The sequence below is a fragment of the Leiobunum rupestre genome, chromosome 6 (assembly GCF_980474605.1).
Source record: "Leiobunum rupestre chromosome 6, qqLeiRupe1.1.hap1, whole genome shotgun sequence".
Taxonomy (NCBI): Eukaryota; Metazoa; Arthropoda; class Arachnida; order Opiliones; family Sclerosomatidae; genus Leiobunum; species Leiobunum rupestre.
The window spans coordinates 40,853,625-40,872,786 of NC_143389.1; the positions used below are offsets into that span (position 1 = coordinate 40,853,625).

A 19,162-nucleotide genomic window follows, 5' to 3' on the forward strand; every position below is an offset into this window, starting at 1 on the left:
TATAGGGAGTTGCGCATCTCTATAACCATGGACTGTAAATTTTAGAGGACGAGTAAAGCGTAGCCTTCCCCTGTGGAATTTTGGTTTCCCCGAGCATCAATCACTTCGAACTAGAGAGAGAGAGTCCGTCAAGGTCATTTGTACCACGCATAGAGATAGACCCCCCCCCCCCCCGCATGTTATCTGGAAATCTGGCCGACCGAATGACACGCGCTTTAGTTTTTTTTTATGACCTTGAGCGACTCCCGTCAGCCTGATCGGTGAACGTGGCGTAAAAACCTCGGGAATACCGGTCCTCTAAAATTTACAGTCCGTGCTATAACTGCCAGGATCTCTGGTTATATTATCTTTGGCAACAGCCACAGCGTTGCCAACCGTACTATAATTATAGTACATTTCGATAATTTTACCTTTCGAAATTTTCCGTACTATAATTTCAATCGCGTAATATATAGTACGCTTTTTACGATAATTGTACTATAATTTTACTATATTTCCGATATTTAGGCGATAATTTACAAAGTTCCTATCTGTTAACATAAGAACGGCGTTTCCAGTTTCTTTTGTTACTCCTAGTAGGCTAAGAATTGAAATATTGTACTCCTTGGAGTGTTTATTTTGTACTCTAAAATACGGCTGACTTGATCAAACGTGTTGTAACCTAACGAAAATGAAATATGTTAGTAACGGCCAACTATGATAAAGTGCTAACACGCTCTAGCGAGTAATCAAAGATGGCCGTACTTGTGTACTATAATTTTCTAGAAAATTCGATAATTTTTCGGCTTCGATACTATAATTTCAGTTTTGGGACCTGGCAACGCTGAACAGCCACAACACTATGGTGAAAGGTCTCGGTTGAAATCATCGATAGAAGTTCACGTAACACGTGCTTAAACTTCTTAAAATAAAAGTTAAATTATCAATTGTTATGTTCCTAAAACAAAAGTTTTTTAACCCATCTAATATAAAATACTATTTAAAACTTCCAATATATTTCCAAAGCTTGTTGAAACGAAGGAATTGTACCAGCAATTATGAAATTTTCAACCCACTAATCTGTCGAAATTTCAGTGTGCATGCAAAAATGTTTGATGTAGCTAAAAATTATTCCCCTGTAATTAAATTTAATTTGCCATGTAATCAAGATAAACTAATTAAGCATATTGAACATTTGAGAGAAGAATATAAAGAAATAGCAAATAATTTACCAGATAAAACAGATATATTACGAATTTCATATCTAGACCCAATATTAGAATTGTGGAACATAATTCAAAAACAAAACACTGACATTTCACAGTTAGAGAATATGATTAAAGGTAACTAATGAAGGACATAATCTAAAATAAGTTCTAATGAAAAACATTTTTAGAATTAAAAGCTGAATCTGACAAGGAATTAATCACTGTGGCAAGTGATGATCTATTAAAGCAAATAGACACTTTACAAGAACTCTACACTAAAGTCAGTTGTATGAGAGATAACCTAGATTAAGTACTTAATGAGTAAGTTTTATCTTTCCCATTAGCTAATTGATATAATTATTCCACCTGATGAAATTGATGATATGGATATCATAGTAGAAATTACTTCTGGAGTTGGAGGGCAAGAAGCGATGCTTTTCACCCAAAGCATTTTTAACATGTATTCCAACTTTGCCCAATTTAAGGGGTGGGGTTGTGAAACCATTGAATATGACACCACTGATATTGGTACATTTAAATACATTTTCCTAATTTAAAAATGTACAAAATTCACCAAATTTGTATATTCAGGTGGTTTAAGACACGCAACTCTTAACATACAAGGCCATTTAGCCTACAAGTACATGAGGTATGAAAGTGGAGTGCACCGGGTTCAAAGGGTACCTAAAACAGAGAAGTCTGGTCGTATACACACAAGCACTATGACAGTAGCAGTTTTACCTCAACCATCTGAAGTGAAAATTCTAACATTTTTAGTTTAATTTAAATACCTGCCTAAACCTTTTGTTTTTTGAAAAGATTCAAGTGTCTTTAGACCCAAAAGATCTAAAAATTGAAACAATGAGGGCAAGTGGCGCAGGGGGCCAACATGTGAATAAGACTGAAAGCGCGGTTAGAGTTAACCATATACCCTCTGGTGGGTGGTTCAATACTCCCTCATTATCTCCCTTAATTTAACTTTTAAGCAGTCCATAATTTGCTAATGAAATTTCTCATGGTACAGGTTTTGTTACTACGTGTCAAGTGACTCGATCACAGCATAAAAACTTAGAACATGCGAAAAAAAAGCTAAGAGCTTTGATATACGAGAAACAACGCAATGAAGAACTCACGAAGCATATTTCCAGAAGGAAAGAACAAGTATGGCACTTGCAATTAAAATGAATGTAATATTAAACCTAATACTTATCCTTTGGTTTTAAAGGTTGGTACTGCAGGGAGATCTGAGAAAGTTCGAACATACAACTACGTACAAGATAGAATTAGTGATCATAGACTGTCTAAAAACTTTTACAACATGGAAGAATTTATGTCAGGAGACCAATTGTTGAATAAGCTTATAGAAGAATTAATGTCCACTACTAGATTAAAGTTGTTACAAAGAATTTTGGATATCTAAATTATTGGTGAAAAAAAAAAACTAATTTTTTGTATTAAAATAAAGAGTTAAGTCATGAATTTCTTTTTTTATTCAATTTTGTGTACATTTTATTCCTGAAACAAGTTAAAGTTTTCATTACTTACTGTACAAATAGTTAAAAAATATATTTTAACTTACATCTGGTACGTCTAATTCTCCGTTATTGACTTTCACAATGATATCGTGAGGACTGCTTCCATCAATCGTACATCCAACAGATTGAGCTGTGCCCAAAATTTCTTTCACTGTTCCTTCTAAACTTCTAGCCATTGATCTTGGTTTCATGAGTCTCGCGATGTTAATAACTTCTTCGAAGGAAATGTTACCATTGTGTTTCACTGAAAAATGTTTAAATTAGTAATAATTTACAATAAATATTTTGAGATTCTTACCATGCTTAACCTTCTTCCTATCACGAGGTGGTTCCTTGAGGGCTTTGATAATTAACGAGGCAGCACTAGGAACCACACTAATGGTGGCTTGCCTATTTACAATGGTTAACTGTACAGTAATTTTTAATCCCTTCCATTCAGCAGTGGCTTTGGCAATGTCATCACCAACTTTTTTTGGAGACTGAAATAGTTTTGAATTTGACACCAATTAGAATTCAATTAAATCAGAGATGGTTTTAAAAAATTGTATATTTACCAAACCCAAAGGACCAATTTTTGGAGCTAAAGATGATGTTGCACCCACTTCCCCACCGACTGCTCGGAGGCACACTAAAAGCAAAGGCTTATTACAACTAAGGAATGAAATCCAATTTAATCCTTCCAATATTTAGTTTTAAAGGAAACTAATGCTAGATTTTGTTATCTACGACACTATTTAACTGTAAAATTTGCATTATTTTATAGTGATCAAAGAAATTAAGCTAAAATGTTGTCATTAATACTCGATCATGCTTATTTCAGAATTGACAAATATTATGATGTAAAAGCATTAAATTAAATTTAAACACAAAACTTACCAATTTTGACCTCAGTTGGATCAAACTTTGGTGGCATTTTACCTTAGTTTTAATTAAAACAGCGTAGTTAATAGATAAATAAGAAATATAAGATCGCAACAGCCACGCGTCCGAGTAATATTCTCCTAACCGGAAGTTTCAAGAAGAAATTTTTTTAACTGGAGTATGAGAACATACGGTGGCGACCTCTTCCATTAAACTTTGAAAACGTCGTTTTACGGTTTTATTATTAATTTCCTTATATTTTTTTGTTTTTCCCAATACCAAATCACCAATATTAATAATTCGATAAATAATAATTGCACTTTTACGGTATAAAATTTTGAAAATAGATAATATTTTAATTAACCATAACCAGTATAATAATTATCTAAATAGTCTAGGATAGCAGAAGTGCTTGATAAAGTATTAAAAATGCGTCTTTCAGATTTTGTTAAAATATTTTGCAACATGTATATTAAATGATGATGAAAGCAGGAAAAGTGGACCCCTAAAGATGTGCCAATTGCGATCCAGTCTTGCACGCAGCAATAAGATGTTAAATGTTCCCCTGAGAACATTGCTGGATTTTCTAGCAAACCTCTAGCTGCCATTACACCTAATCAAAAACCAATATCAGTCTCTTAATATATTGAAAAAAAAAATTATATATATATTATAATAATAACAAATTTCACCTTTCACCCCGGTTGTTTCTCCAATAGTTTGAGCATTTTCTAGACTATCTATATCACCATTTGCAATTACGGGTATTCTTAAGCTATCAACAATAGTTTTAATAGCTTCAACATTAACTGGCTCCTTTCTCTGTTCTGTTGTACGACCATGAACAGCTATAAATGATACACCAGCATTTTCAATCTTTCTACAAAGTTCGACCGTTTCCCTTTTAAAAAGTATAACCATTATTATAATTATTAATATTTAACTGAAATATAAACTAACTTTATGTCGTCATGTATCCTAATTTTAATTGAAACAGTAAAATCATTATTAGGGAGTTTGTTTCTGGTTTGAAGAACCATATCTCTCAGAAGCTCTGGCTTTTTTATTAAACAAGCTCCATATCCTTCTGACATGGCCCATCTAAAAAAATCATTATAGTTTTTATAGTTCATTAAATACTTGTTTAATATAAAGCTTGATAAAACTATTACTAAAAGGGTAACCACTTTTGAGGGCAACCACAATTCAAATCAACACCATCTGAATAACTACAAGGAACAAATTTATTAGACAAGTTAAAATTGAAACTGATTGTTTGGTGTAACATACGGGTATATTAATTCTGCAGCTGTAGCCAAATCAGTTGCGTTATTAGAGGCAAATTGCACAATTAATGGTCTATCTCCTAAAATAATGATAATTTTAAATAAATTTTGTGAGGGTGTTGTTTAATGTTTTATACTAGAATTAGTGGTAAATTCATTGTATCTAGCCTTCTCAGACTGATTAAAAGAACTGGAAATGATCATTGGAGTATACGCTAAGTCACAATTGTAATTTCGGACAAGTGATCTGAATGGTAATCTAAATAAAAATTAATTATAAATTTCGAGTTCAAGTGTGTATGGAAAATATTGAGGTCGTACTTTGAATAACGGACCATTGGCGCACAAATTTTTACTAATTCATCCGAGTTTAAAAGCTCTAAAGGCTTGACAAATTGAAGGCTCATACTAAAAATATCTATCAAATAACTTTTAAGCAATAGAACTAATGATAATGGGAAGATTCCGATTATATCACCGTATCCGTTGCCTACGTTATTAGCAACGCCGTATCTTAACTTTTAACGATAATAGAAAATCATTGAAAATAAACCGCAGGGGTTCACGTTTCACGTGGGTAAAATTGAGGGGAGAAGGGGGTGTATGATATTTCTCTTACAGTTTTCCTTCCCCCTCGGGTAGCTCCGCCCAACCGCGGCGCTGATATATCCCTCAAATTTTTTTATATACGCGCTTATCCGATGTTATGGAAACACGTGGACAAAATACCCCAAGAGGACTTGTAATCAGTTTTTAATATGTTACCGTCGCCATCTACTATCACGTTAGCGCATTCCCAAGTCAGGACATTTGAGTTTTCCCCTCTTACCAAAAAAAATTTCGTGGAACCAATGACAAAATATAGGCCTAACCCTAAACGGGGTAATTATCCTTCATACCCATTGAACTGGTACTTTTCCACTGTTTCACAATGTGTTTGTGAAAAGTTGGCGACAACCACGTGACGGTCATGTGGTTTGGTTAATTATTGCTGTACGCAGCAGGGCCGTTCTTAGGGGGGGGGGGGGGAGCAGGGTGGTCGCCCATGGCCGCTAAAATTTTACCCTAGAAATGTATATACCGGAGGGCCGCTTCACTCAGTTTCGCCCATGCATTTCGCCCGGGGCCGCGAGACCTCTAAGCACGGCCCTGGTACGCAAATATGATAGACTGAAAGAGGTAAAATGGTAAATAGACCCATGATGAAAGTTGGGGGGCCGAAAATTAACATTTTTACCTGTCAACTCAGCATTTGGACGGAGCATCCGTTTCCTTACTTCCGCCTGTATATTTCAATGGCGGTCACGTGGTTCAAAACGTCACAAACAGGATGCTCCGTCCAGGGGTCTCATTTAAGCCTCGTCTGCGGCCCCTCTTTTGTTATGGGTCTATTCCAATGCTCACCTTCTCTTGGTTCCCCGCGATATTCTCTTTCTATACACTCTTTTTCGTGCCTTTATTTTACCCCTCTTACTTGCCTCCCGCTTGTCGGCCATTGCCTCTGCTTTCAGCGGGGAGTCTAGCATCCACTCTTTGGGCTTGGATTAACTAATCCAAGCTTTGGGTATCCGTAATGGAGGATGGGGCTGAAAGAGGGATCAGGGAAAACCAAACATGGAAAATACCGCGAAAAAGTGTGTATTGTTAGAGGCTAAAAAGGGGGAAAGGAAGCGTTTCTTTGCTCCCCTAACGCTGCGCGATGAACAGCCGAACGATAGCACGACAGCATCTTTTCCATTGAAGTAACTTTAGTGCCCTTCCATTTACCAAGGAGGATAGGAAGGGAGGCGAAGTAGGAGGGATGAGCGCGCCAGCATCCTTGTAAGAAGTTTAGCGCGCGCTCGGCTCGAAAATTTCGGGAAAATGGCGGCAACACGTAGCGTAGCGGCCGCAATCTTGCCGCCATTGTTCCGAAATTTTCCCGCCGAGCGCGCGCTAAGCTTCTTACAAGGATACTGGCGCGTTTATCCCTCCTACTTCGCCTCCCTTCCTATCCTCCTTGCATTTACGCGCCACCTAAAACTCTACAGCGATGCGACGGATGGACATGAGGGCTGAGGCATCGTTTCCATTGAAGTCGCTGCAGTGAGAGCTTCGCTCGCTCCGCTCAATAATTTTTTCCTCCAAGCTTTCTTTGCGTTTTCTACTTGAATGCTCTCTGAAGCCCAAGATCGCGATATTTAGAAATCGATCTACCGATTTTGACGGTTCGAAAAGTATCTTTTTTGTTGAGGTCGAAATTAGCTTTTAGCCAACTCGAGGCGTGACTCGTGAGCAGTGGCGGCGCTAGGGGGTAGGCCAGGTAGGCCACTGCCTACCTTAAAATTTTGAGGGGCCCCAAAATCACCCTATAAGGGGCCCCAAATTGATCTAGAAAGGGTCTCAAAATTGTCCCAAGAGATAAAATTATTTATAAATAACAATGACACAAATGTCGATAATGTATTTAGAAATTTTTGAGGTATCTCCTAGTAAATAAAACCAGTTCTGTTATATTTGGACTCGTTTTACTGTTGTTAGAACTTTTTTGTTCGTCATGTACATCACTACTTTATTTTATTGAAGTATTTCGTTGAGAAAAGGGGGGTCCCGGGTCGGGGGCCCATTTATTTGGTTTGCCTACCGTCGCGAAAATTCCTGGCGCCGCCACTGCTCGTGAGGGAGGTTCTGGTGGAACTTTTCTTAACTTAAATTAAAACAGACCCTTTCGTAAAACATTTCTGTACTGAAAAGGATATCTCAATATTATTATTATTATTATTAGTACCGAAAAATGGTGGTAAAAATTTCTCCAGCAAAACTAAAACTTTCCCACTCTGGCTTAAATTTACCCCAATCTTCTAAGCATATTCCTTTTCTCAATCGCTCATCTCTGCTCATACTTCGACACGGCCTTGTAGATAATGATAAAGAATTAAAAGAAATATTCAATACATAACAAGTCCTGTAGTAGATTGTCCATGGGCAACGAGAGACTCCATCAGGATTTCGACCAATAGAATTGCTTTTCACAGGGGGTGGAGCGTGAGACTATCTTTTAAAGGCTTATTCATCGTACAAGAAGGACTCACTCCAGAGTCCGGGAGGATAGGGGAAATAAATATATCAATGCCTGTAGGCCAGATAAATTCGTTCTTAGTGTAATTACCTATTGACGACTACACTTTATTATTTCGAAAAGTTCAATCAAAGAACAAGGTCAAACTGCTTCTCAGTCTCGAACAAATAAGTAGATATTTCCTTGAAAACCAATACAAGCCAACTGCAATTTTCCTTTTGCAACTTGTATTAAAGTTTGATAGTTTTAGCCTAATGTCGCGGTAATAGAGATTGAAGTACATGTAACTAAGCATCGTAGATATAATAAACTAATAAGAATACTCTCCTTTGAAACTGTAAGTATGATTGGAATTGAATTACTCCAAATCTAAAATAGCATAACATTGTCTATTTTTGCAGTGTTATTAAGGGATAGCAATGGCTGATTTCTCTGAAGCAGAGACCATTCTCAGAGAAAGGCATCGTAATGTAGCCTGTCCTGAACTTGATTTTCCAACCTCAACTAGTTTCTTGGATGAAGATAGCACGTTTAGTGATACAAATTACGCACCCCCAAGTACGCCAGAAGATAATTTGCTAGAAGATGATGTAAGTCCTTAAACATAGGTTAGAAAGAAGTAAATTGTCAAATATGATACCAAAACCTTCAAAATTGTGAGAGTTTTATCTTCCACAATGAAATACCACTTACATAACTGTACTTGAAATTTTACACAAAACTTGGTTTCTTCCCGTAATGGTTGGTTTTTATCCTAAGATAAGATGCTAATAATAAAATCTTATCATGATAGTAATACTTCGCTTGGGTTTAGCTTCTCTTTCTCATATAGTCCCTCACTAGTTTAGCCTACAAGGTTTAAGGAAATTAATTTTGCGATCTTCATAATGGAAAAGGTTAAGGATGATGATCTCGATGATGACATGGAGACCATGTCATTACCAGCCAGAGCTGCTGAACAGGCTGAGCAATTAGTTAGGAAAGTGTGGGAGGAAGCCTGGAAGGTAGTCCTTATTATTTGTTTCCTATATTCATAACCTTACCAGGAATTTTACATATCTTTTGTAGGTGTGCCATTTCAGTTCTTTGCCAAAATGGCTTCAAGATAATGATTTTCTCCACTGGGGTCACAGACCACCCCTCCCCTCTTTTATGGCCTGTTTTAGGTCAATTTTTAGAATTCATACCGAAACTGGCAACATTTGGACCCACCTATTAGGTAAAATTGCTTCACTGAATTTATTATAAAAATAAAATAAATTAAATTGTTTCAGGATGTTTAATGTTTATTGGTATGGCTATGTATTTTCTAACTCGGCCACACTACGAAATACAGTGGCAAGAGAAAATGGTTTTTGCCATCTTTTTTGCTGGTGCAATTTTGTGCTTGGGCATGTCATTTACCTTCCATACAGTCCATTGTCACTCGGAGAAAGTTGGCAAACTTTTTAGCAAGTATGTTATATCATTTCCATTGATTTAAAATTGTGGGAAGAAAAGACTATTATTTAATTTCAGATTAGATTATTGTGGAATTGCCTTACTGATAATTGGTTCCTTTGTTCCCTGGCTCTATTACGGCTTTTATTGTGAATTCCAACCAAAATTGATTTATCTAACATTGGTCATATGCCTGGGCGCAGCAGCCATAATCGTATCCCTATGGGACAAATTTGGAGAGCCCAAATTTAGATCACTTAGAGCAGGTATAAATTTTTTTGTCAAAAATAAGTATATCTTACTTGAAGGTTTACCTTTATATTTATCCAGGTGTGTTCATGGGATTTGGTTTGAGCGGAGTGATTCCAGCAGTCCATCATTTGGTGAAAGAAGGCTGGTTACCTTCCATTTATCAAGCCTCTTTAGGTTGGTTATTTCTAATGGCTGTGCTCTACATAACGGGGGCCATTTTTTACGCCATGAGAGTTCCTGAACGCTTCTTCCCAGGAAAATGCGATATTTGGGTAAAGTTATTGCTTCTGACAATTTAAAATAATAGGTTTCCATCTTTTGCCAGAACATTTCTGTAGTTAAAAGGGCGTTTCAAGGCTTTAATATTTTTTCTCCCATAAAGTTTCACAGCCACCAGATTTTCCACATTTTGGTTATAGCTGCCGCTTTTGTCCACTATCACGGCATAACTGAAATGGCCATGCACAGACTAACAATTGGGGAGTGTTCTGATGACCCTTTAGCAAATGATTATGTTTGATGGTTGTGATGCAGTTGCCTGTGCCTCGAGGGAATAAGAAAAACAATAACACAAAATTTACCATGTTGCCTAGAAAGAATGTGTATTTGAAACAATGCACAATGTCGAGTCTGAAAATATAAATTTTTCATTTTGGAGGTTTTAAAGGAACAAAAAGTAATTTTGGACAAAATAAAGGGAATGAATCTTAGAATTATGCAAGATAATGTTTTAAAACAAGGTTTTACCCTAGAAGAACTAGGAAAAGTGGGTTTAAATAGGTATTATTTCATTCCTTATGGTTTCAAAACTTTTTTGTTATAGAATCTTACATCTAAATTATAAGTTAATGTTCGTTATTTTTGCCTTAGATTAAACTTAGATGTTAAATCATTATTTATAGTTTTAACTGGGGATTTATAGAATAAATGTCTTCCTATTTAAATGTATATACGTTTATAAGAAACCAAAATTGAATTTAATAAAAAATATTCAAAATTATCAAGTGTTTTTAGTTCCATGTTAAATGTCTAGTTGCTTATAACTCCCCAAGATTTTGACTGTAGAAGGGCAACTATTTATGTTTCCACATTTTGAAAAAAAAATGCTCAAACTGTGATATAAAATCTTATATAACTCTTTAACCCTCTTAGTTTGGAAACAAATTAAACTTCTTGAGAAGAAGAGTATATTTTGGCAATGACCAAAGTGAACTGACATATCAGTAGACTTTGCTGAGCAATGAATGAATGTTTATTTTGAGTTTAGTAATGCAAATATAGACTTGTAACTGGGGATTATTAACATCTGACCATTTGTATTGCATACTGTATATTTTGACCTTGAACAATTTAGTATTAATTTGATGTCCATTGTTCATTATTATTACATCACTTTTGTTTAGAATTTTACTTAAAGGAAGCTAAAGAAGATTTAGCCTTCGAAGTGTAAAATAACGCTTTTCCTTACAGCTTTTGTCAAAAATAGTCCAAACTAAAACTTACCATTATACTTTTGTGCACTTCTCTGTAACTATTATAAGTTCATGACCAATAAAGCATTCAAATTTGGAAAGAAACTTGGTTTTCATGTAATCGCATGTCATTATAAGATTATTTCTCATTATTGTCAAAAAGCACTTAATGATCAAGATTTAACATTAATTAAACATTTTATTAATTCAAAAAGGTATATAGTGAAACACTTTATAATTTAGTAATTTTAGTTTGCTGCAAATGTTAATTTTGTAATTATATTAACGCTTTTTTAACAAGTGTTATAAGCATATTGTATATATATTAATCTTCAGCATTTATAAAAGCAGATACAATATATAACTATATTTTGTTCTAATACAATGCCATTTTAGAAATACAAATTTTTGCAATCACATTCTAAGGGGACAAGTAGCAATATCATAGGAAAGTAATTTCTTGTTGCAAAAAAGAGGTTGGACCTATTAAGGATTTCTCACATAAAGTCAATGAGATAATTAAGAATTTTAATACTTATCTCAATTTTGTACATTATTTTGACTAGTGTCCAACCCCCGCCCCCTGAATTAGACTACACTTGCAAAATATAGAGATATATCTAAAGGACCTAAGAAATTTACCCAAAATTCCATTCAACAAAAATTCCCTTTCACAGAGGATCCAAAAAAATTAAAAAGTTTATTTTCCCTGGTTCTAAGAAATGGCAGTATTGGTAGCTCTGTGGGAGGGGGTAAAATTTCATTATTTCCTAATTTATGAAAGACTTTCTATTGACCAAATAACAGAATAATAACTGGCGAAACCAGATATCTCCCAATAAAATTATGCGCATCCAGATCAGGCAAGCCCCTTATCTACGCCACAATAAATGATCTCCTTAATTCTGTAATAAAGTTACACCAAAAGATTTTCCAATGACTAAATTGCCATATTTTGATTAGATAATTGCATAAAATAGATTGCCAAAGAATCTAAGCAGAACAGAGCTGCACATTTGTTAAAATTCTTAAGATCACCGGTTCATTGAAAATTATATTGCGGGAAAAATTAAAACAATCTGATTAAAAACCATGATTCAGTTGCAAATTTGACTAGCTTAGGATAGTTTAAAACCCGATTTAAAATTTGTTCTTTGTTAAAGCCCATCTAAACGTAAGGCACTTATAAACGTTGAAATAAGGCCTATTACTGACTTGGTAAAATAAGTAGCCACTTTTTTGCTTTCCCTTAATAAAAAAATCCTATATCGCGTGTATATGATTTTGTACAAAGCGTAGTGGGCTAAACATTATTGTTAGGCAATTTAAAACCTTTAAGAACATATTACCAACATTCCTCTTAATTTTACAAATAAAACACCTATATATAACAACAGTTCTGGCTTTCTGTAAACTCATCACATTTATGGGGATAAAACAATATCAACTACTTTGTAAAAGTTTTAAACTTATTTTACAAAAACGATATACGTAACATGTAGTTGAAAACATTTCTTTCGTTCTTTGGGCAACAATTTTTCCTACTCACGAACAATTTAAAATTGACTAGGCAAAAAGAACTTAAGAATTAAGTTAAATTAACCCAATTAACCAGCACCCTATATAACCAGTACCTTACGATGAAGGTACTTTCGATTAGGTTTTCATTAACAATAATTAAGGGGGCATTTGAAAAGCTGAAGTAATCAGTCAAGCCAAATAAACTGATATGTAATAATACTGTATCTCCCCTTTTTCGCTTATTAGAGTAGATCACTTATTTCTGTAGGATATATTATGTCTTCAATTATTGGGTTTTTGTTTATCCCCTATGGATGGAATAGTTTATTTTTCTTGCCCATTTAAGGGAGGATTCACCACAGTGTCAGAATCAATGTGTTCCACAAGTTTAGACTCCCCGTGATTTAACGTAAAGAATACGCTTAAGTTCAAGCCAGCATCATCTAAAGCTTCCCTCAGTTTTATAGGAGGATCCAAGTAATACTAAAAACCATCATAATTGTTTTAAATAAATGTACTCGCACTTTAGTGGAAAATAAAGAACAAGCACTAACCTCATTTGCCAAGGAAAAAGTGCCCCAATGAACCGCTACCGAATGCTTGCTTCTGACATCCTGATGTATTTTAACCGCGTCTTCTGGGTTAACATGCTGATATTTCATGAACCACCTATTTAGAGAGAGAAAGTGAAAGCTAAGCATCATGAGTTCAAGTTAATTAGGTACTAAAAAATGGTTACATTACCTTGGTTCATATGCACCAATAGGAATGGCTGATAAGTCAAATGGGCCGAACATTCTCCCAATCTGTTTAAAAGCTTCACAATATCCAGTATCACCAGCGAAGAAGAAGCGATATCTAGGTCCAATGACGCACCAACTTCCCCAAAGTACCTGAACGCGAAGACAATAAATGACAAATGTATCATTCTAAGACAAAGAAATTAATTTACCTTGTTGTCATCAGTAATGGTTCTTTTACACCAATGTTGGGCTGGTGTAAATACCACAGCAACATCAGTTGATATATCTGGGACCAAGCTTTCTTCCCACCAATCCAGTTCAACTACATTTTCACATCCAATCTGACGAAGCCAAGTGGTCAGACCAATAGGCACAAACCACCTAAGTTCAGCTCCATAACTACAACAAATTTGAAACAAATTAACCATCAATTTCTTTAACTTTCTTAAAACTTCAGTGTCAATGGTTTGTAATAATAACTTACCGAGCATTGAGCAAAGTTACGCTGTTTAGATCAAGATGATCATAATGAGTGTGACTAATTAAGACAGCATTCAAATTTGGGAGTTCGTGAATGGTACACGGAGGGTCACGATATCTTTTAGGGCCAACCATTTGACTAGGAGAAGCTCTATCACTGAACATAGGGTCAGTTATTATAGTAATGCCATCAAATTGTATTAAAACTGTTGAGTGACCCAACCATGTAACCCTAACACCATTAGTGGGAGGTTGTTCAATTTCTTTTAAGTTAGGTTTCATAATAGGTAAGGCTGAATCCAATTCCTAAAATAAATAACAGAAACTTAAAAAAAAGCTAATAAAAATAGCTACAAATGATCGACATACCATTTTTGTTGGTACATTGCTTTTATCTTTCGATAAACCAAACTTCAAAATATTTGTGAATGTTGGAGGCCTCCATGTAGGCCATGGATTTTGAAAGCGGCCATCAATGCACAATGACCTTTGCAAATCAGTTTTAGCATCGTAACCAGGATGGACAACTGAATCGCGTTTACAAACTGGGGAAGATTCCCCATCACTACCTAATGATGATGCGTGATCACTTACACTAGCTTTTGAAGATAAATCACTAGCAGTTCTTGGTAAATAACGTGAATTGAGTTCGCGATCTACGCTTCGTACTGGGACTTCCGCATGTTCACTATCATAGGTAAACTTGTCTTTCCCAGAAGAACAAATCAAGGAACTTCTTCGTATAATACGCCTATCAGAAGTACTAGACTTCTCCGAATTAGAATCACTCTTTTCCGCAACAGCATGATCTGGTTCAATGTTTGTTGATGCTGATCCATTGCACTTTTTATCACTTTTATCAGACTTTTTACCCTTTACATCAAAGGACAATTTCTTTATCGCTCCTGACATTTCGATACTACCATGTTTTAGGGCCTAATAAAAATTTCAAAACAATTACATAAAAATGCTATTTATTATTACCGTATGTCAATCAACGTAAAATTTAACAAATATATTCAATCATAAAGGACACTGAAAATATTTTGGATACCGGGCAGTAACTTTCCCTTCAAATTGTTGTCCCTCCCTGACATTAGAAAGTTACAAAGGGCTAGTATTATCATTTTTTTCGAAAGTAGTCATGAAATTAGTTAGTATTCAAAGGAAAGCGATTTTAAGCATACGTATATAAGATATAATTATACCAAAGTTAATCTGAAATCCTTATTTAATAAATTAAAAAACTACGGAATTACCAAAATTGAAAGGCCTTCATGATGCAGTGTGCCCAGTGTCTGCCTACATGGACTAAATAATAATCGCCTACAAAAGGCGATGCGCAGACGCATTTTTTATGTTCTGAAAAAAACAATGAAAAGTGATAAGTTACACGTATATATATATATATTTTATAAATCTCGTATTTACTGTTCTGAGCACAAAAAACTCTTCGCGTCCTTGAAAATCTAACCAAACTCATATATGTGGCAAAGTACTGTTTTCGTCAATTACTTAACCATCGCGGGATAGTTTTAGGCAAAATAAGCTCCTAAGTCAATCACACAACATACGATTAATTACTACTCACCATTAGAAATAAAAGTTGTTTGCCTATATTTATCTAATCTAACAATCTCATAAAATTGTTCAGTAATTGACCTTCGATCAAGGTCATGATGGAATTAGCTTGATCAACATTATTTGTTAATTTACACTTAACTATGCCACTGGTTCTTGAAACTGAATCTATTGTCAAACGAAATATAAAGGTCACAATGGACATGTTCTGGTAACAGGGTAAACGTGACATTTTTTCCCAATTTACAAGTGAATATTATGAAACAATGCAAGGAGTGACCACACTTTCCGCCTCCTTAACCCGAAATAATTAGAAAAAAAGCTAAAGCGCATTAAATCTAAGTGGGTGAAGGATAAAAAAATACTATATAAGGAATGAAACTTTAGTAGAAAGTAATTTACAGGTCGCAAAGCTCACCAGGACAGTTGACCACGATAGAATATAATGTGTCATTTCGTATTATTACTTTTAGTATGGAACGCGTTTTCTTACGTGTCTTTTGGCCATAAGGTAGACACAAACCCCAAAAGTGCGGTTTTTTTACCATCAACTGGATACAGAGGCGATTATTATAAGAGTTTTCATTTTTATGGCAAAGATAACCCATTTTTACCGATACCGCCACCTGTGCTACATCCCATACCGATTAAACCATCTGATACTAAGTATCTTACTAATAAACCACCATGCGTCAACGAGTTCGACTATTGTATTTTAAACCAAGACTATCCATTGTAAGTATATATATATGTATAAATATGTAGGGAAGTATGAACCATTTCTCATTACTGAAAAATACCTTGTTAGAAAATTGGTACAAGATATAATATCGCGATTCTACGTCGATACCAACATTCTCTACCACTTACTCTATGGGTAAATATCAAGTTCTTTTATTCAAATTAATATTAGGCCAGGTTTGCAGTGTATTTGTTTTGTGTTGACGTATATGGAAAAGTATAGGCTCTGACTTATCAGTTTTAAGATGGATAACTATTTTGATAGATACGATCTCAACCTACTGGAGAATGTGACAAGTTTCAATGACCCAAGGAGATCGGGGGATTTTGTATGTTCCAGTGGGTCAAAATCAATAAGGCTAGGGTTCGCTAAAACTATCGCTGGGAAATGGTTAACTATATTAAACACTGATAGTTACAAACAGATAACCAGGATTGAATATTGCAAGTAAGACCCTCTTCTGGTTGCCAACAGTAGATTTATTGAAAATATTATCGCTAACAATTCTTCAACTATATAGAAACCCCAATGGCTCTTGCAATTACGTGCCCTACTGTTCCAAATCAAGTTGCAAGCAGCGATATTCAGTTGACAGACTATTGGCAGTAGATCTGAGTAGACCACATCTCAGACCGACAATCGAGACCTTTGCTTTTCCCTCCTCCTGCGCTTGTTTCATTGAACATCAAATACAAGCGAATGAATTATAATATTTATTGGCTATTCAAATATGGATCTTGGTTGTGGAATCACCGTTTTAGCGTTCGGTTTGATATCTAATAAAATTATTATTATATCTGTCTCTAGTCAGAGCATTGGTTCTTCAAACTCTATGAAGTGAAACGTGACCACCACGCATGGATCACGGAATTACAAATTTCGCGGGGCTATCTAACTTTTTCGAATGTTTTTGTTCTCAAAACTACGTAAAATTACATATTTTAAATATATTAACCGTAATTATAGTTGGGGCGAGATTCCATTGGTGTTTAAAGCTACTGGTTTTTCATTTGATTAAAGTTACAATTGACAATAGGTTTCTAGTAAAAGAAACGTTTTCCCCCTCCGTGCTTGAATAATGAAAAATTAAAAAAGATGTCTTACGAAGTCTCAAAGCAGATAATTTTTGTGAAATATATATATATAAAAATTAAACTGCGCTAAATTTGCTTTTGAGTAATTCAGACTGCATATATGGTGAGTGGTCGGAGATCCGTTAACTCAAAGCCGCACTAACAATTTTAGGTAGGGCCAATTGTATACCTTTAAAGGTTTTTCATAGTATTTCGTATTGTTGACCAAAGATAATTGAAACTCGTACCCTAGATTCGAAATCACTCTCTCGCGCGTTGCCGATAGCGTTTACCCACTTCCCGCTGGAACTCAGAAAAAATTCGCTCCATGGTTTGCGCCTTACCGCAACCGATGGAGCCCAATTTTTCTGAGGTCACGTGCCGGAAAAGGGTAAACGCTTCGTGACAAAACCAGCCTTGGAAATAAGGTTTTTTTTAAACTGATCCTTATGACCAGTGACCCCCTAGCTTATGAATTATTAAACTGGTCTTATATAAAATGTTCTAATGTCATTTATATGCCTAAAAAACCTGTACTACATGTTTAGAAGTTAGATTATGTTGGTAACATTAACTTTACACGTATTCAAAATAGTTAACTTTATTTTATGAGTACCACAAGAATAGTACAATATAGTACTATATCACTTAAGACAACTACCATAGCCTAGAAGACCCTCGTAATTTACCGTATTATCTCTCTTTCTCTAGGCCCCGTAGTTCCAGAGTTCCGGTCCGTTTTGAGGGTTTGAGGCCAGAGGGTGGTTAGACCTGGTTAGACAGTTAGACTCGTTCGAGGGATGCGAGCGAAGGGACTCTACATAAAACCTCAACGTGCGGCCGCGGCGGTAGTAAGCGGAGTCGCTGTACATAGAAATCCAGTGAATAGGGAAATCAAAATTGATATAAACTTTGAATTAATACGTCATCTCCTATTATTTGGAATTATTAAATTGGTCACCTTTTGTTTTTTTTATTGCATGCCCCACGGAAAAGACGTTTCCATAAAACTACTGCAAGGAAATTGCCAAAAAAGAAATATTTCCGAAAGCTACGACCTGCCAGTTACCTTTTATATAGTGCTTGTTGAAATAATGGGTACGTTCAGCAGAGCTCATCGGACTCACCGATTAGTAATCGATGACATCGGTTTCCTACTGTACGCTTTGTCGCGTTTCCGGTTTTGACGTCACGATAGTCATCGGTTACTCACCGAAGTCATCGGCTGGAGGAGTCGGTTTTTCCGATGACTGACGTCATTTCTGACGTAAAACTACTATAAAAGCTACGGCATTTTAAAAAACACCGATGACTGAATAAAAGCGTTCAGCAACTTACGACGTCATTATGACGAAAAAGCTCATCGGTGGAAAATATCAAATCCATCGGGTTTTTTTCCGTTGACTGCTGCTGAACGTAGCCAATGGAAACTTTTCACTTGTACCAGGAAACTATATGATGAAGCTCGTAGAAACGGGCGTGTCTTAAAGCGGGAAAACTCACGAGAAATACTCTCGCGCCTCGCTACCATGGGTGCGTTCCATAGAAATCTCATAGGTAACTAGAATGCTGCCGCCTACGGCCGAGCTTGTCGCCAATTCGTTTTGAACCTTCAGCCAATGAGAGGCCGTAGAGTGGTTCCGCCAAGGAGGATAATAATCCTCCTTGTTTCCGCTACTATAGCGGGAGATAGGTGACGTCATTCTCTCCGGTGACATTAAATTCTTGGCAGAACCACTCTTTGAGCTCTGATTGGCTGAGATTTGGCTTCGTCTGCCACGGCGTTTGGGCCATTTGCCAGTTACACGGCAGCATTCAAGTTACCTATGAGATTTCTATGGTGCGTTCAGTAACTGTCAACGGAAAAAAACCCGATGGATTTATATTTGAGCTTTTTCGTCATAATGACGTCGTAAGTTGCTGAACGCTTT

The 19,162-nt window shown here is 35.8% G+C and overlaps 6 protein-coding genes across 7 annotated transcripts; 3 read left to right on the top strand and 3 right to left on the bottom strand.

Annotated features, from left to right (window-relative positions):
- Window positions 1-875: 875 nt before the first annotated feature.
- On the top strand, window positions 876-2,666 carry mRF1 (mitochondrial translation release factor 1). The gene is made up of 7 exons (XM_090177670.1): window positions 876-1,322; window positions 1,376-1,467; window positions 1,532-1,715; window positions 1,779-1,942; window positions 2,007-2,124; window positions 2,212-2,348; window positions 2,413-2,666. The coding sequence occupies exons 1-7, from the start codon at window positions 932-934 to the stop codon at window positions 2,605-2,607; spliced, it is 1,281 nt and encodes a 426-aa protein (XP_090033796.1). The 5' UTR covers window positions 876-931; the 3' UTR covers window positions 2,608-2,666.
- On the bottom strand, window positions 2,655-3,758 carry RpL12 (ribosomal protein L12). The gene is made up of 5 exons (XM_090177672.1): window positions 3,599-3,758; window positions 3,277-3,350; window positions 3,021-3,201; window positions 2,767-2,966; window positions 2,655-2,702 (listed from the first exon to the last, which is right to left on the bottom strand). The coding sequence occupies exons 1-5, from the start codon at window positions 3,633-3,635 to the stop codon at window positions 2,697-2,699; spliced, it is 498 nt and encodes a 165-aa protein (XP_090033798.1). The 5' UTR covers window positions 3,636-3,758; the 3' UTR covers window positions 2,655-2,696.
- Window positions 3,759-3,913: 155 nt separating this feature from the next.
- On the bottom strand, window positions 3,914-5,644 carry Dus4 (Dihydrouridine synthase 4). Its single transcript, XM_090177671.1, has 7 exons — window positions 5,191-5,644; window positions 5,007-5,128; window positions 4,874-4,949; window positions 4,771-4,812; window positions 4,544-4,684; window positions 4,276-4,484; window positions 3,914-4,196 (listed from the first exon to the last, which is right to left on the bottom strand). The coding sequence occupies exons 1-7, from the start codon at window positions 5,274-5,276 to the stop codon at window positions 3,943-3,945; spliced, it is 930 nt and encodes a 309-aa protein (XP_090033797.1). The 5' UTR covers window positions 5,277-5,644; the 3' UTR covers window positions 3,914-3,942.
- A 2,272-nt stretch (window positions 5,645-7,916) lies between these two features.
- LOC149940953 (adiponectin receptor protein-like) lies at window positions 7,917-10,619 on the top strand. Of its 2 annotated transcripts, XM_090178169.1 has the most exons (8): window positions 7,917-8,264; window positions 8,329-8,517; window positions 8,824-8,931; window positions 8,996-9,146; window positions 9,202-9,382; window positions 9,446-9,633; window positions 9,698-9,891; window positions 10,002-10,619. In XM_090178169.1, the coding sequence occupies exons 2-8, from the start codon at window positions 8,347-8,349 to the stop codon at window positions 10,137-10,139; spliced, it is 1,131 nt and encodes a 376-aa protein (XP_090034295.1). In that variant the 5' UTR covers window positions 7,917-8,264; window positions 8,329-8,346; the 3' UTR covers window positions 10,140-10,619. The 2 variants fall into 2 exon arrangements, with proteins under 2 accessions (XP_090034295.1, XP_090034296.1); XM_090178170.1 differs by lacking the exon at window positions 8,824-8,931 and having other exon boundaries at window positions 7,923-8,264.
- Window positions 10,620-11,348: 729 nt separating this feature from the next.
- Window positions 11,349-15,205, bottom strand: LOC149940954 (N-acyl-phosphatidylethanolamine-hydrolyzing phospholipase D-like). The gene is made up of 7 exons (XM_090178054.1): window positions 15,095-15,205; window positions 14,205-14,771; window positions 13,840-14,141; window positions 13,565-13,754; window positions 13,357-13,505; window positions 13,167-13,281; window positions 11,349-13,095 (listed from the first exon to the last, which is right to left on the bottom strand). The coding sequence occupies exons 1-7, from the start codon at window positions 15,185-15,187 to the stop codon at window positions 12,937-12,939; spliced, it is 1,575 nt and encodes a 524-aa protein (XP_090034180.1). The 5' UTR covers window positions 15,188-15,205; the 3' UTR covers window positions 11,349-12,936.
- A 384-nt stretch (window positions 15,206-15,589) lies between these two features.
- On the top strand, window positions 15,590-16,868 carry LOC149940955 (neurotrophin 1-like). The gene is made up of 3 exons (XM_090179399.1): window positions 15,590-16,151; window positions 16,423-16,605; window positions 16,679-16,868. The coding sequence occupies exons 1-3, from the start codon at window positions 15,862-15,864 to the stop codon at window positions 16,866-16,868; spliced, it is 663 nt and encodes a 220-aa protein (XP_090035525.1). The 5' UTR covers window positions 15,590-15,861.
- Window positions 16,869-19,162: the final 2,294 nt, after the last annotated feature.

Bases quoted from the DNA above. Each gene is read 5' to 3' on its own strand.
- LOC149940953 (XM_090178169.1), top strand. From the start codon at position 8,347: ATGGCTGATTTCTCTGAAGCAGAGACCATTCTCAGAGAAAGGCATCGT. The intron at 8,932-8,995 runs GTAGTCCTTATT...TATCTTTTGTAG, and splicing joins TGTGGGAGGAAGCCTGGAAG to GTGTGCCATTTCAGTTCTTT. The intron at 9,147-9,201 runs GTAAAATTGCTT...AAATTGTTTCAG, and splicing joins CATTTGGACCCACCTATTAG to GATGTTTAATGTTTATTGGT.
- mRF1 (XM_090177670.1), top strand. From the start codon at position 932: ATGTTCCTAAAACAAAAGTTTTTTAACCCATCTAATATAAAATACTAT. The intron at 1,323-1,375 runs GTAACTAATGAA...AAACATTTTTAG, and splicing joins GTTAGAGAATATGATTAAAG to AATTAAAAGCTGAATCTGAC. The intron at 1,716-1,778 runs GTACATTTAAAT...TTGTATATTCAG, and splicing joins ATATGACACCACTGATATTG to GTGGTTTAAGACACGCAACT.
- Dus4 (XM_090177671.1), bottom strand. From the start codon at position 5,276: ATGAGCCTTCAATTTGTCAAGCCTTTAGAGCTTTTAAACTCGGATGAA. The intron at 4,685-4,770 runs GTGGTTACCCTT...TGATTTTTTTAG, and splicing joins AATTGTGGTTGCCCTCAAAA to ATGGGCCATGTCAGAAGGAT. The intron at 4,485-4,543 runs GTTAGTTTATAT...ACTTTTTAAAAG, and splicing joins AGGATACATGACGACATAAA to GGAAACGGTCGAACTTTGTA.
- LOC149940954 (XM_090178054.1), bottom strand. From the start codon at position 15,187: ATGCGTCTGCGCATCGCCTTTTGTAGGCGATTATTATTTAGTCCATGT. The intron at 14,772-15,094 runs GTAATTCCGTAG...AATTTTTATTAG, and splicing joins ATGAAGGCCTTTCAATTTTG to GCCCTAAAACATGGTAGTAT. The intron at 14,142-14,204 runs GTATGTCGATCA...TATTTATTTTAG, and splicing joins GCAATGTACCAACAAAAATG to GAATTGGATTCAGCCTTACC.
- RpL12 (XM_090177672.1), bottom strand. From the start codon at position 3,635: ATGCCACCAAAGTTTGATCCAACTGAGGTCAAAATTG. The intron at 3,351-3,598 runs GTAAGTTTTGTG...CTTTGCTTTTAG, and splicing joins TCCAACTGAGGTCAAAATTG to TGTGCCTCCGAGCAGTCGGT. The intron at 2,967-3,020 runs GTAAGAATCTCA...AACATTTTTCAG, and splicing joins TAGGAAGAAGGTTAAGCATG to TGAAACACAATGGTAACATT.
- LOC149940955 (XM_090179399.1), top strand. From the start codon at position 15,862: ATGTGTCATTTCGTATTATTACTTTTAGTATGGAACGCGTTTTCTTAC. The intron at 16,152-16,422 runs GTAAGTATATAT...CTATTTTGATAG, and splicing joins TTAAACCAAGACTATCCATT to ATACGATCTCAACCTACTGG. The intron at 16,606-16,678 runs GTAAGACCCTCT...TCAACTATATAG, and splicing joins ACCAGGATTGAATATTGCAA to AAACCCCAATGGCTCTTGCA.